This window comes from Salvelinus alpinus, chromosome 29, assembly GCF_045679555.1.
Source record: "Salvelinus alpinus chromosome 29, SLU_Salpinus.1, whole genome shotgun sequence".
Classification (NCBI taxonomy): domain Eukaryota; kingdom Metazoa; phylum Chordata; class Actinopteri; order Salmoniformes; family Salmonidae; genus Salvelinus; species Salvelinus alpinus.
In genome coordinates this window covers 38,360,903-38,373,193 of record NC_092114.1, presented here as the reverse complement: position 1 = coordinate 38,373,193, position 12,291 = coordinate 38,360,903, and the positions used below count along the sequence as shown (strand labels likewise).

Sequence of the window (12,291 nt, the reverse complement as noted above, 5' to 3'; positions counted from 1 at the left end):
ACTATGAACAAAAATATGGAAGAATGGAACATCTTGTTTATGTTTGTCTTTGTTAGCATATTTAGAGTGAAATTAGGGACTCTGTTTTCTTCTTTTTATGAGGCAAATATGAGGATGGAAGTAGCAACTCATCAGACTCTGGTAATCTAATATTCCCTCGACCCATAATAATAATAAATAAATAAATAAAAATAGACAGACGTATCTAAAGCAACATTCAGTCAGTCGTGTGCATACATAATATCAATCAAAGAATTAGATTCTATTTGTTTACTAATTATTTTGAGACAAATGTAGAAAGACCATTTCCCTCTGACACTATTTCAGGTCAAGGCAGCCAGAAGGCAAGGTCTTCAGACGGAGCCAGTGACGAGGAAGTTAAGATGCCAATGCTGCCTAATGGAAGTAAGTCTAACCCTTACCTAGTAAGTCTAGTAAGTCTAACCCTTCTTTCACCTCTTCTCCAACTGTCCCAGTTTAATACAAAAATGATTTCCCCAAGGTAATTATGAAGATAGCATAAAATAAGAAGGAATTACATGCTGCTCCTGGGCCTGACCCTGCTCTCTGATCCTAGGCAATTTCCTCATATCTGATTAGGTCAACCTTTCTAAATTAGTATTCACACAGTTTAATGGATAAACTCCATTAATACTCACAGTAATCATTCACTAAACAGGATACAAATTACAGTTTAACTTGAATCATGTTACATTTGAACAGGATCCATCAACGTTGAGTCTTACCACTCAAATTCGAGACCCTCAACTTACACTGTTAGAATGTACATTTACAAACAGGGAAAACATATAAACAGTATGTACTACTTATATTACAGATATTAACTTTTCTCATGACGGCCTCCGTTCGTTCTTGTTTAACTGTCGCGATTGACAAGTTAATGACAGATCTGTATCTCAATGCATTGTAAACCTAGATTACCATGCATTTCCCAGTGTATAGACCTCTAAACTCAGCCTGATACCCCAAATAAACAGTTTAGGGCAACCCTAAATCATTTTACAGGTACAGTTGACCACGCCCTCCCTTTTTCCCGGCACTTATTTTCTGACATATCTTCATTTTCTTCTTCAGATAGCGTTACAGTTTATCTTCCCAACGGCACATATGGAACTCGTGCCTGTCACAGTTGATGGCCCATGATAATGTCCCGGTTTCAATCTCTGGGGAATAATCCAAATGTCCCAAGCACACGAATCTCTCACCTGAGCCGCCACCATCATTCGGCACAGTCCATTCTGTCTGCTTTGTTGTCCCACCAGTGCACCAGCAGCATGATAGGAGTTTGAACATGATCTCTCTCCATACTCACTTCACATGCACGCTCTCCGGACTCGTACACCGGTTGATGGCTCAGACTCAGGTCTCCATAGTAGTGGTGCAGGACAGGGCCGTATTGAACTCCTTGATCACTATTTCTTCAGTCGATTAGTTAGGTTGAGGTTCACACTGTTATTGGTCAAATTATCCGTGCCATGCATCAAGACACCATCTGTGTTCACCTTTACCATGACTTGAGAGAAGACAGAGCGAAACAACAGTTTAAGGCATTTCTGATTCAGAAAATTCAAATAACTATTTATCGTATGACAAGTATTACCTACCTAATTCCTTAATACAACATTCCTAAAACAAATGTCAAAGAGCATAACCACACACACTGTTGAAACCATTTTCTAAATTGGCTTATACTCCCTTATCATACTGTCGACCTCACCGCAGCTACCGGGTCAGGGAGTTAGAGCGCTAACCCTTAGGGAGAGATCCCGACAATACAACATACTCAATCTGGTGAAATTTGTATCAAAACAGAAACAAGAACCAAAATAATAACCCTGCCTATTAAATCAAAAATAAACAAATTAGAATATTAACATCCAATTTGAATTACAACTATCGATAATTCCGTAAGGAAATAATTGTATCCCATAAGGTAATGGTCACTTAAAAATCCTACTGTCTATCATTTCTAGTGAGGTTGATCTCCAGAAATTCAGGACAAAGGTCATTCAACACCATTAAGTATTTTCTGTCCCTTTTCTGTCCCTGTACTTTTTTAAACCATTTAAAAACAAAAACGTAGAGCAAAAACACACTAGTGGCCAGGCCTTACTTGGCTAGGATCTCCCTCTACGGCCGAATCCGGATACCTTTATACTTATAATAATGCAGAATTTCACTAATTGCTCTCCCAAGACAATAGTCTCGGGAACCAAGATGAGAGCAAATGACTACCCACATTCTCCTGGAAGAGAAAGTGTACATTTCGTTAATATTCACTATACTACATCTTAATCAGAAACCCAAAGGTTTTAATTACAAACAAAACATAATGTCCACTGTCCTCCCTCCAGTCATTAATTGTTTGTTTTTATCTACCCCAACGGTTATTCATCTTTTATTTAGCATGTACTACCCTTATACACAGCGACATTTATCTCGCCACCGAGTAGCAATTTACTCCCGTAATGACTGGCTTCTCTTCCCCATGATTTTCCGTAACTATGGCACTGCAATGCCCTTCATGTTCATGAACAAACATTTTAAAAGGTCATTTTAGGTTTGGTAACCCCAATGCTATCGCTTGACAGAATTGATTCTCTCAAACTCTACTGACACTTACTCCCAATATTAACTCCCATCTAATTTCCCGTGACCCATCCACCCTTTCGTCTTATTCTATAAATCTATTTCAGAATAAGACAACAAAAAAATCTCGCTGGATTTGAACCCAAGGTTTTCTGAGTTTGCAAGGAGTATTTTTCCGTTCCGGTTCTAACTTGTTACCTTTTAGACTCCATTGTCTGATTCTCGCAAGGATTATCCAACCCCCAAAATCGGCTCCACTTCTATCCATGTAAAATTATCTGGGTATTGTTACTGGACCTATGTTCAAAGACGTGTAATAGCTGTATCGCCTTAGATGATGCCCCTATTACCCTGCTAAATGTCATTATTTTTCCTGTCGCAAATTTAGCATATATCTCATCGTAAGGAATCAGTGATATTTGATTCAAGGCATCTATTAGAAAGTTGCGTGATATGTGGTCTCCTATGTCTCCCTTCACATAGAAACTGTCATCTCTATGTACCACTATTTTTTTTATTTTTTTTTATTTTTTATTTTTTTTTATCCCCTTTTCTCCCCAATTTTCGTGGTATCCAATCGCTAGTAATTACTATCTTGTCTCATCGCTACAACTCCCGTACGGGCTCGGGAGAGACGAAGGTCGAAAGTCATGCGTCCTCCGAAGCACAACCCAACCAAGCCGCACTGCTTCTTAACACAGCGCGCCTCCAACCCGGAAGCCAGCCGCACCAATGTGTCGGAGGAAACACCGTGCACCCGCCCCCCTCAGTTAGCGCGCACTGCGCCCGGCCCGCCACAGGAGTCGCTGGAGCGCGATGAGACAAGGATATCCCTACCGGCCAAACCCTCCCTAACCCGGACGACGCTAAGCCAATTGTGCGTCGCCCCACGGACCTCCCGGTCGCGGCCGGCTGCGACAGAGCCTGGGCGCGAACCCAGACTCTGGTGGCGCAGCATAGCACTGCGATGCAGTGCTCTAGACCACTGCGCCACCCGGGAGGCCTTATGTACCACTATTGATCGAACTGAGGCCATACACCGCTATTTGAAAGTTTCCTGCCCCGCTGCCTTTAACAGTGTTTGCTGCTGTTCTTTTGTCAAAGATGCAAACACTTGCATTGCTGCATCCCCCCCGAATGCACCGGGTGCAGTAGGCTCCATTATCACTCTACACTCATTCTTCCAATGACCAACGGCCCCACATCTAAAACAGGGATCTGTCGCCTTACACTTTTATGTTTTTTCGCTACTTTTGCCTCCATGTTTCTTTGTCCTACCTTGGCCATTAAACCACCATTAGTGACTTTCACTGTGGCTGTATTAACCCCTCGCACGACTGCACAGTGAGCGGAGTTACATTCCACTCTCAAAGCATCCTGTTGTATTTCATCCACTACCCCCTGTAATAGCCATTTTGATAATAGGTTTCAAACCTGCCTTCAACGCAGACGTACAAATTCTATCAATGTACTCACGTACGCAGTCTTTGCAGCTGAGTACAACTACTAATTTTGGGTATATCAGTTTGTCTTTTGTGTTGAAAGAATGCTGACATCAAAACGCTGGTGTATTGAGCTTTTGATTCTTCTTTTATGTCATTGTGTCAAGTCATAATTACATCTCTGAACTCTAATATTGAAAATTTCCGTCAGCAGGGAAATGCTGACCAATTTTATAGAGTTTTCTCAATTTCTTCCATATTTGAGACGAATTGGTAGAATGCTTGTGTGCCTCTTCCAGCGCCTCTATGGCTTTATTAAACTGTTCTTCCCCTAGACCCCTTTACAGAGAGAATCGGGGCCGCCTGTCGCCATTTCAATAATTATTATTTCTAAGCCTCTCCTGATGGTGTCCAGGATGTTTAAATCTCCGCACCCACACACTAATACATGCCAATTTCAACTATTTTTCAGGTTGCGATATCCACTTCCCGGAGAGTAGTCACGGTATCGGTACCTAATCATTTGGTCACTGTACCTGATACCTTGTATTAATCACAATCTTGAAGCTTCTGCCAATTTACTACTGGAGAATAGGTGTGACCTAATGTCTTATTCCAGTGTTACACCTCAGATATCACTGTTGTTGACAACCCACATTACCAAAATTATTCAAAGTAGTCTTCCTAGTTCCACATAATGTAACAATTTTCCGCCCCTATTGGGCATAAACCAACCTCTCTCCTTATTGCTATTGCTAATACATCCAAATCATGTTCAAAACAACGTTCAAATATATTTTTGCTTTTCTAACCATGAATGTGGCTCTCCTCCAGAACTTATAGGCAACCTTTTATCACTGTCCACATACACTCTACTGCCTCACTTCCACTGCAGCTGGGACTTTCGTCCCCCTTACAGATCTCGCAGGGAAATACCCCCACTAGGGACCTATCCTATACTGAACCTACCCTACACTGTATTTTTACCTGGATCTCTCAGATGAAAACCTCCACTTGGGACCTGTCCTTAAAATGGAACCTACCCTACACCATAAATAGTACACAAGCATAACAATTTATCCATACACACACACACACTCTGCGGCCTCCCGGCCACCACGGCTGGGCTTTCACCCTCCCTTTATGGGTTTAGTAGGGAACCAACCCCACTCTGGATTTACCCCCTAGGACTTACCCTCTGCAGTTACCAACCTGCTCGGGCTTACCTTCCGGGACTTACCCTATACTTTACAGTACACGTAGGAACCAACCCACTCTGGATTTACCGATTCTTTTCTAAGAGTGTGTACCTAAAATGAGAGGACTATGAGTCATCATCAAGAGCTAGGAGATAACACTAGAACTGCCATAGGCCAACGGCCACTGATGATTGATTTTGTAAGTAAAAAGAATCAGCCTCCCAAAAAAGCTATGTCCTGCTCCTTCCCTGACTCTTCCTGAATGTTTGTATTTTACACTGATCATTTGTCAGAATTTTGAAATTACAAACAGAAAAGTATTTAGAGCTATTTTACCTGTTTTTTTACAACTATTCCTATCTAAATCCGCCAAGACAATGTGCTGTAGCCAGCCAGGTGCTAATGCGTCTCTCTCTTCTCACTGAATGATTGACAAATGGATGAATTGGCGATAATTGTGCAAGTCACTTCACAATCGAATTAAAATTATGCCTAAATTGATCCCATTCTCGTTTACATTTTACTTTGTAAAAATACGCTCTTATGGGACTGTTTTATTTACTATAACTCTATTACTAATCAAATGGAAGGGAAAGGAAAACATGCTACATGTTGCAGGCTTCAGAATAATGTTAAACATATCCTTGACTATTATCCAGGTTGATGAGCAGGAAACAAACAATGCCAGTCAGCCGATGCCACACAGCCGGCCCATCGAAACTACACCTAAACTATACCAAAACTAATTTCATACATAATAAGAGTTAGCCTGTGGACAAGATTCAGTTGACAATAAGGAGGAGAGAGAATATTAGGCCAATCAAATTGTACATGAAGAGATGTGCGCATCTTGTAATTGACAGATGCAGGGAACGGAGCATCGCTTTATCAAATTGTCACACGCAGGTAAAACATTGTGATTTTTATATAGTATCTGAAAGAGCATATTCTGCAGTTTCTATCAGACTTACCTTTTTCAAGTAACTCAAAATTCAAGAGGTGCAGCTCTTTTTCCAAATGTCACTTTTTACAAGAATATCTGTGTTGTCCATGCATTCAGCACATGACCACTTGTCAGGCAGCATTGCTCTGGCTACTAAGCAAAAACTAGTAACATAATAAACGTAAAATTAAAATATGCTATTCTGTCGTCAATGGGTGATAGAAACCCGATAGAAAGTGATAATGGTGCATTTGACTTCAGTTAAGTTCTGGTTAGCCACCGATGTCAAAACCAAGTCCTTGCTCAATGGCTTTCCATATCTGAGGAAAGATGAAACCAGGCTAGCGGGTGAGCGACGGTCTGAGACTGTGGTTTTGAGACTCATGGAGCCTTAACATGGGCAAAGGCAGAAATGTGACCATGTTCACATCAATTTCCCTGGCAGACAAGTTGATTGCAAAGAAGACTAGCCCGCTCAGAACAGTGAACAAACAAAGGCGGGAGCTGCCCCCCTCTGCGCAAAACAACATACCAGCGGAGCTGTAGTCCACATCTGTGATGGAGAGTGGTAAAGCAACACTCACGATGTAATACGAGTGTTTGCATCCTCAGCACCATGCATCCCACTGGATCTGGTATATGAGTTTTGTGAGAACCATATAAACGCCAAGATGGAAGCTACAGCAGCCAAGCAGGCCGCCAAGGAAACAAGTCCTGCTCTCTTTTCCCCAAGCACCACAGTTCCCACTCGGGAAAAATAAGACACAATGTCAAGTCGTCAGGTGCACGAAACAAGGCCCATAAACTGTGCAGTGCAACCGATTTGTTTGTGAGGCTTGCTCACACAAAGCCCCGAAGCTGTGTGCTGACTGTGGACCCGAAGCATAAAGAGAAGACACGATTGATTTGTGTGTAAAGGCACAGATATAAGGGCACAAAACAGTGTCCGATAACGATCAACAAATTGCTGTTTTTATATCTTGTCATGAATATATTTCCACTAATATTTATTTATGCAATTAATCCTTTACTATTGTTCATGCACTGGTGCTTTTATTTAGAAATACAGCAAATAATTCACCTGCACACCTGGCTGGTTATATTATTATTATTATTATATTTTTAGTTTCTACTTTGTCAAAAGAAGCTGTAACTAGCCTTTATTACTAATCACATCTACAAATAAAGGTGATCAAATGGATTACACTGTAATGTTTTTATTGTAAGGGAAACAAAAATAGACGATAGGCCTACTGTAACGATTTTCTTCTTCTGATGAGGAATATGAAGGACCGGACCAAAATGCAGCGTGGTACGTGTCCATGTTAAATTTAATAAACTGAACACTGAATACAAAATAACAAAGGTGAAACAATGAAAAAACTAAACAGTCCTATCAGGTGACACAACACAAACCAGGAAACAACTACCCACAAACACAGGTGGGAACAGGCTACCTAAGTATGGTTCTCAATCAAAGACAACGATTGACAGCTGCCTCTGATTGGGAACCATACCAGGCCAAACACAGAAATACAAAACATAGAATGCCCACCACAACTCACGCCCTGACCAAACCAAAATAGAGACATAAAAAAGGAACTAAGGTCAGAACGTGACACCTACCTTTTATTCTATGACTTTATAGAATTATACAAAATATATCCTTGACTACCCAAACAAAACTATTGTTATTTTTTAAATATATTTTTCCATGAATACTTCTTCATGCAATTAATCCTTTACAATAGTTAATGCACTATTTATCAAGCATTTATTTATCAAGCATGTTTGCGCACCTTGCAGGTTGAAATGCATCTTATGCATATGCTAAACGGGACGCCTGGCAACGTTCTCTATCTGGTACTTATATGCTGAAAGGCCAGGCAGTTCTAGTGTTAAAAGCCCTTACACACTCAACAACCTAGTGGGGAACAACATGACAAATGAATTTTAACCAATAAATTATCTGTACTGAGTATGATTATTATAACATTGAAGTTAAATGTAAAAAGGGGAAAAAGTAAATGTAACATATTTTAGTAGGGTACTTTTCAATTCAGGAAGTGAATGAAATTAATGATCTGGAAACTGGCCATTGTTTGCTATGAGGATTTTTCAGTTCATAAATTTAATTTCTATTGGGAATATGCAAGCCTATAGAGGACCAATGATCATCACTATATAGCTTTATCTAACTAAAGATTGATTATCTTTTCCCAGTGACAATGGATGGCGCTAGCGGCACTTCCTCTGACTCAGGTAATGTTATTCAAAAGTATTGCCAGTTACTTTATCTTATACAGTGCATTCGGAAAGTATTCAGACCCCCATCCATGTATTTCAACTTTTTGCAAATGTATTTGCATTCGGAAAGTATTCAGACCCCTTGACTTTTTCCACATTTTGTTACGTTACAGCCTTATTTTAAAATTGATTTAAATAGTTTTTTCCCCCTCATCAATATATACACAATACCCCATAATTAGAGGTTTTTAAAACTTTTTGCAAATGTATAAACACCCCACCCCCGGACCTGTATTTGGGGAGTTTCTCCCATTCTCTCTGCAGATCTTCTCAAGCTTTGTCAGGTTGGATGGGGAGCGTTGCTGCACAGCTATTTTCAAGTCTCTCCAGAGATGTTAGATCGGGTTCAAGTCCGGGCTCTGGCTGGGCCACTCAAGGACATTCAGAGATTTGTCCCGAAGCCACTCGTGCTCTGTCTTGGCTTGAGGTCCTGAGCGCTATGGAGCAGGTTTTCATCAAAGATCTCTCTGTATTTTGCTCCGTTCATCTTTCCCTCGATTCTGACTAGTCTCCCAGTCCCTGCCGCTGAAAAACATCCCAACAGCATGATGCTGCCACCACCATGCTTCACCGTAGGGATGGTGCCAGGTTTGCTCCAGACATGACGCTTGGCAATCAGGCCAAAGAGTTCAATCTTGGTTTCATCAGGCCAGAGAATCTTGTTTCTGATGGTCTGAGAGTCCTTTAGGTGCCTTTTGGCAAACTCCATGTCCTCCCAGTCTCATTCTTCAAAGTACATTTTTTTTCTGGTGTTAATTGTTGTTGAGTGTATTATTATGCATCTGAGCACTTAACGGATTTGGTGCCAGCAGCCATAACACCCTGCATCCAACTAGGCTACTGGTGCATGCCCATTGACAGTACAAACCATATACAGTGTCTAGTGAAAGTTTACATACCCCTTGCACAGTTTTCAATTTTTTCTGCCTTAAATTGAATCTAAAAAGGGATTCAACTGGATTTATTCCCTACACAACCTAGCGGTATTCCACATTTTCAATTTGAATTTTTGGGGGGTCTTAATTAAACATTTAAAGATGTCTTGGTTGCTTATGTCTTCACACCCCTGATTTAATACTTGTTGGAAGCACCTTTGGCAGCCATTACAGATGTGAATAATTTTGAATAAGATTCTACCACTTTGTACAACTCGGTAAGGGCAACATATATCCACAGTTATGTGAAAGTTGCTTTTGTCCCAGCTCGTGATACCTTCAAATATAAAGACATTTAGCAGACAGACGCTTTCATCCAAAGCCACATACAGTCGTGTGCATACATAATATCAATCAAAGACTTAGATTCTATCTGTTTACAAATGATTTTGAGACAAATGAGACTGTAGAAAGACAGTTTCCCTCTGCCACTATTTCAGGTCAAGGCAGCCAGAAGGCAAGGTCTTCAGACGGAGCCAGTGATGAGGAAGTTAAGATGCCAATGCTGCTTAATGGAAGTAAGTCTAGATGGATATCAACCCTTCTTTCACCTCTTCTCCAACTGTCCCAGTTTATTACAGAAATGATTTACTGAGGTAATTATGAAGATAGAATAAAATAAGAAGGATTTACATGCTGATTTAGGTTGCCTCCATAGAATTGGTTACTTTTATGTAAAAAATTGATTCCCTCTGTTTATCCTCTAAAGTTGGCATGTTCGATAAATAGACAGTTCTGAACATAAGGAACATCAGTTTTAAAATGTCAATGGGCAACACTTATGTTTTATCACTAAAAGTGAAAGTTAAAGATCCTAACTGATTGGTTCATGTGAGGCCAAGCCATCGGCAGTATTTGACACCATCTATTTGTAATTAGAGCTGACTTATGTGTTATTCATGTCATTTATTGTTATACATAAGAAAATATTTTACAACATTGTGCTGTAACGTATGTGTTCAATCTAATAATGCACATCTTTTCCATATTGTGTATTTATGTGCAGGTGGCTAGATGACTATTGGTGGGCAAACTTCCTGACCGGACCAGTCAATTCATTTCATATTATGGCTATTGATAACGCTTGTTATTCAGTTACACTGCTCAATTCTTATAAGCTTGTGATGGAAATGATAGTTACTTATAGTTATAGTTAGTATGTGCTGAAAAGTGCTGCATTTAATAGTGTTTGCTGTTCTTCAGTAAGGTTCTGTACTTCCAAATACACTCAATAGTGGGTGGTTAGGTACCGGTCGGGTCGATGTGTACATTCCTCTTCAATGAATTTATTCCGTCGTACATTTAATGTTTTACTGTTACACTGGATGTTACTGTATGGAGATGAAAAGGCATCTTTACAGCTTCTGTATCAATCTTAAGGGATTGTAACTAGACCTGTACTAGATCAGGGTTATATAGGCCTAGAAGTATACTGCATGTTGATATGTTTTCATACCTCTGGTCCCTGCCCAATCGGTGACAAACTCTTCTTTTAGATGACATTTCAAAAGAATTATAGACAAATATTTTATATTTTGAGTAACAAAACATTTACTGTGTGTTTCATGACATTTTTTACCGTATTGTATATCTTGTTTTAAGTTCCTGCAAATATATTTTTTAAAATATGATGTTTAATATTGTAGAGTATTGTTAATACTTTGGGTATTTGCAATATAATATTTTAAGATTGTTTATTTCAACCTAGGGCCATTTCAAAACCTTTCACTGGGTTGCTAAGCTAAGACAAAGCTACACTCTTGAATTAATATGTAGTTTAATTTCTGTTAATGTCACATTGTAAACATTTTTTTATTGAGGACACAAATAATCCCAACATGCAGTCTTGAAGCGCAGAATTTAAATAGTTTCTCTTATCCCAGAAACCTGGTCAGCGTTTTTTTTTAATAGGGCCTCTTGTTTTATTTCAATAATTTTGCATGGCATTGCTCTGTTACTATGTACTGGCTAGTATGTTACATCACTTATTACATGCCCACGGATGCACGCAGAAACACACACGCACAATGGTTATAACCTGTACTGCTTTTGAAATCTCCTGTATGATTTATTTTTGTTTTTATGACAAAAAAATAAAAAAATAATGATAAAATACTTTCTTTTTTGAACATTCTATCATTCAAAATAGGGTCTACCATATATATGTACAGTGGATTCGGAAAATATTCAGACCCCTTGTTTTTTCCCCCTCATATATCTACACACAATACCCCATAATGATGAATCAAAAATGTATTACAAATAAAAAACTGAAATATCACATAAGTATTCAGAGCCTTTAATCAGTACTTTGTTGAAGCACCTTTGGCAGTGATTACAGCCTTGAGTATGATGCTGCAAACTTGGCACACCTGTATTTGGGGAGTTTCTTCCATTCTTTATTTATTATTTTACCAGGTAAGTTGACTGAGAACACATTCCCATTTACAGCAACAACCTGGGGAATAGTTACAGGGGAGAGGAGGGGGATGAATGAGCCAATTGTAAACTGGGGATTATTAGGTGACCATGATGGTTTGAGGGCCAGATTGGGAATTTAGCCAGGACACCAGGGTTAACACCCCTACTCTTACGATAAGTGCCATGGGATCTTTAATGACCTCAGAGAGTCAGGACACCCGTTTAACGTCCCATCCGAAAGACAGTACCCTACACAGGGCAGTGTCCCCAATCACTGCCCTGGGGAATTGGGATATTTTTTAGACCAGAGGAAAGAGTGCCTCCTACTGGCCCTCCAACACCACTTCCAGCAGCATCTGGTCTCCCATCCAGGGACTGACCAGGACCAACCCTGCTTAGCTTCAGAAGCAAGCCAGCAGTGGTATGCTGCTGGG

The 12,291-nt window shown here is 39.9% G+C and overlaps 1 protein-coding gene across 1 annotated transcript in view; it reads left to right on the top strand.

The window, feature by feature from the left end:
* Positions 1 to 11,551, top strand: part of LOC139558964 (major histocompatibility complex class I-related gene protein-like) — a 41,565-nt gene extending 30,014 nt beyond the window's left edge. The window contains exons 21-25 of the mRNA XM_071374509.1: positions 103 to 141; positions 328 to 405; positions 8,418 to 8,456; positions 9,877 to 9,954; positions 10,443 to 11,551. Of these exons, the coding sequence (XP_071230610.1) occupies positions 103 to 141; positions 328 to 405; positions 8,418 to 8,456; positions 9,877 to 9,954; positions 10,443 to 10,450 (242 nt within the window). The 3' untranslated portion in view covers positions 10,451 to 11,551. The remainder of the gene's footprint in view (positions 1 to 102; positions 142 to 327; positions 406 to 8,417; positions 8,457 to 9,876; positions 9,955 to 10,442) is intronic.
* Positions 11,552 to 12,291: the final 740 nt, after the last annotated feature.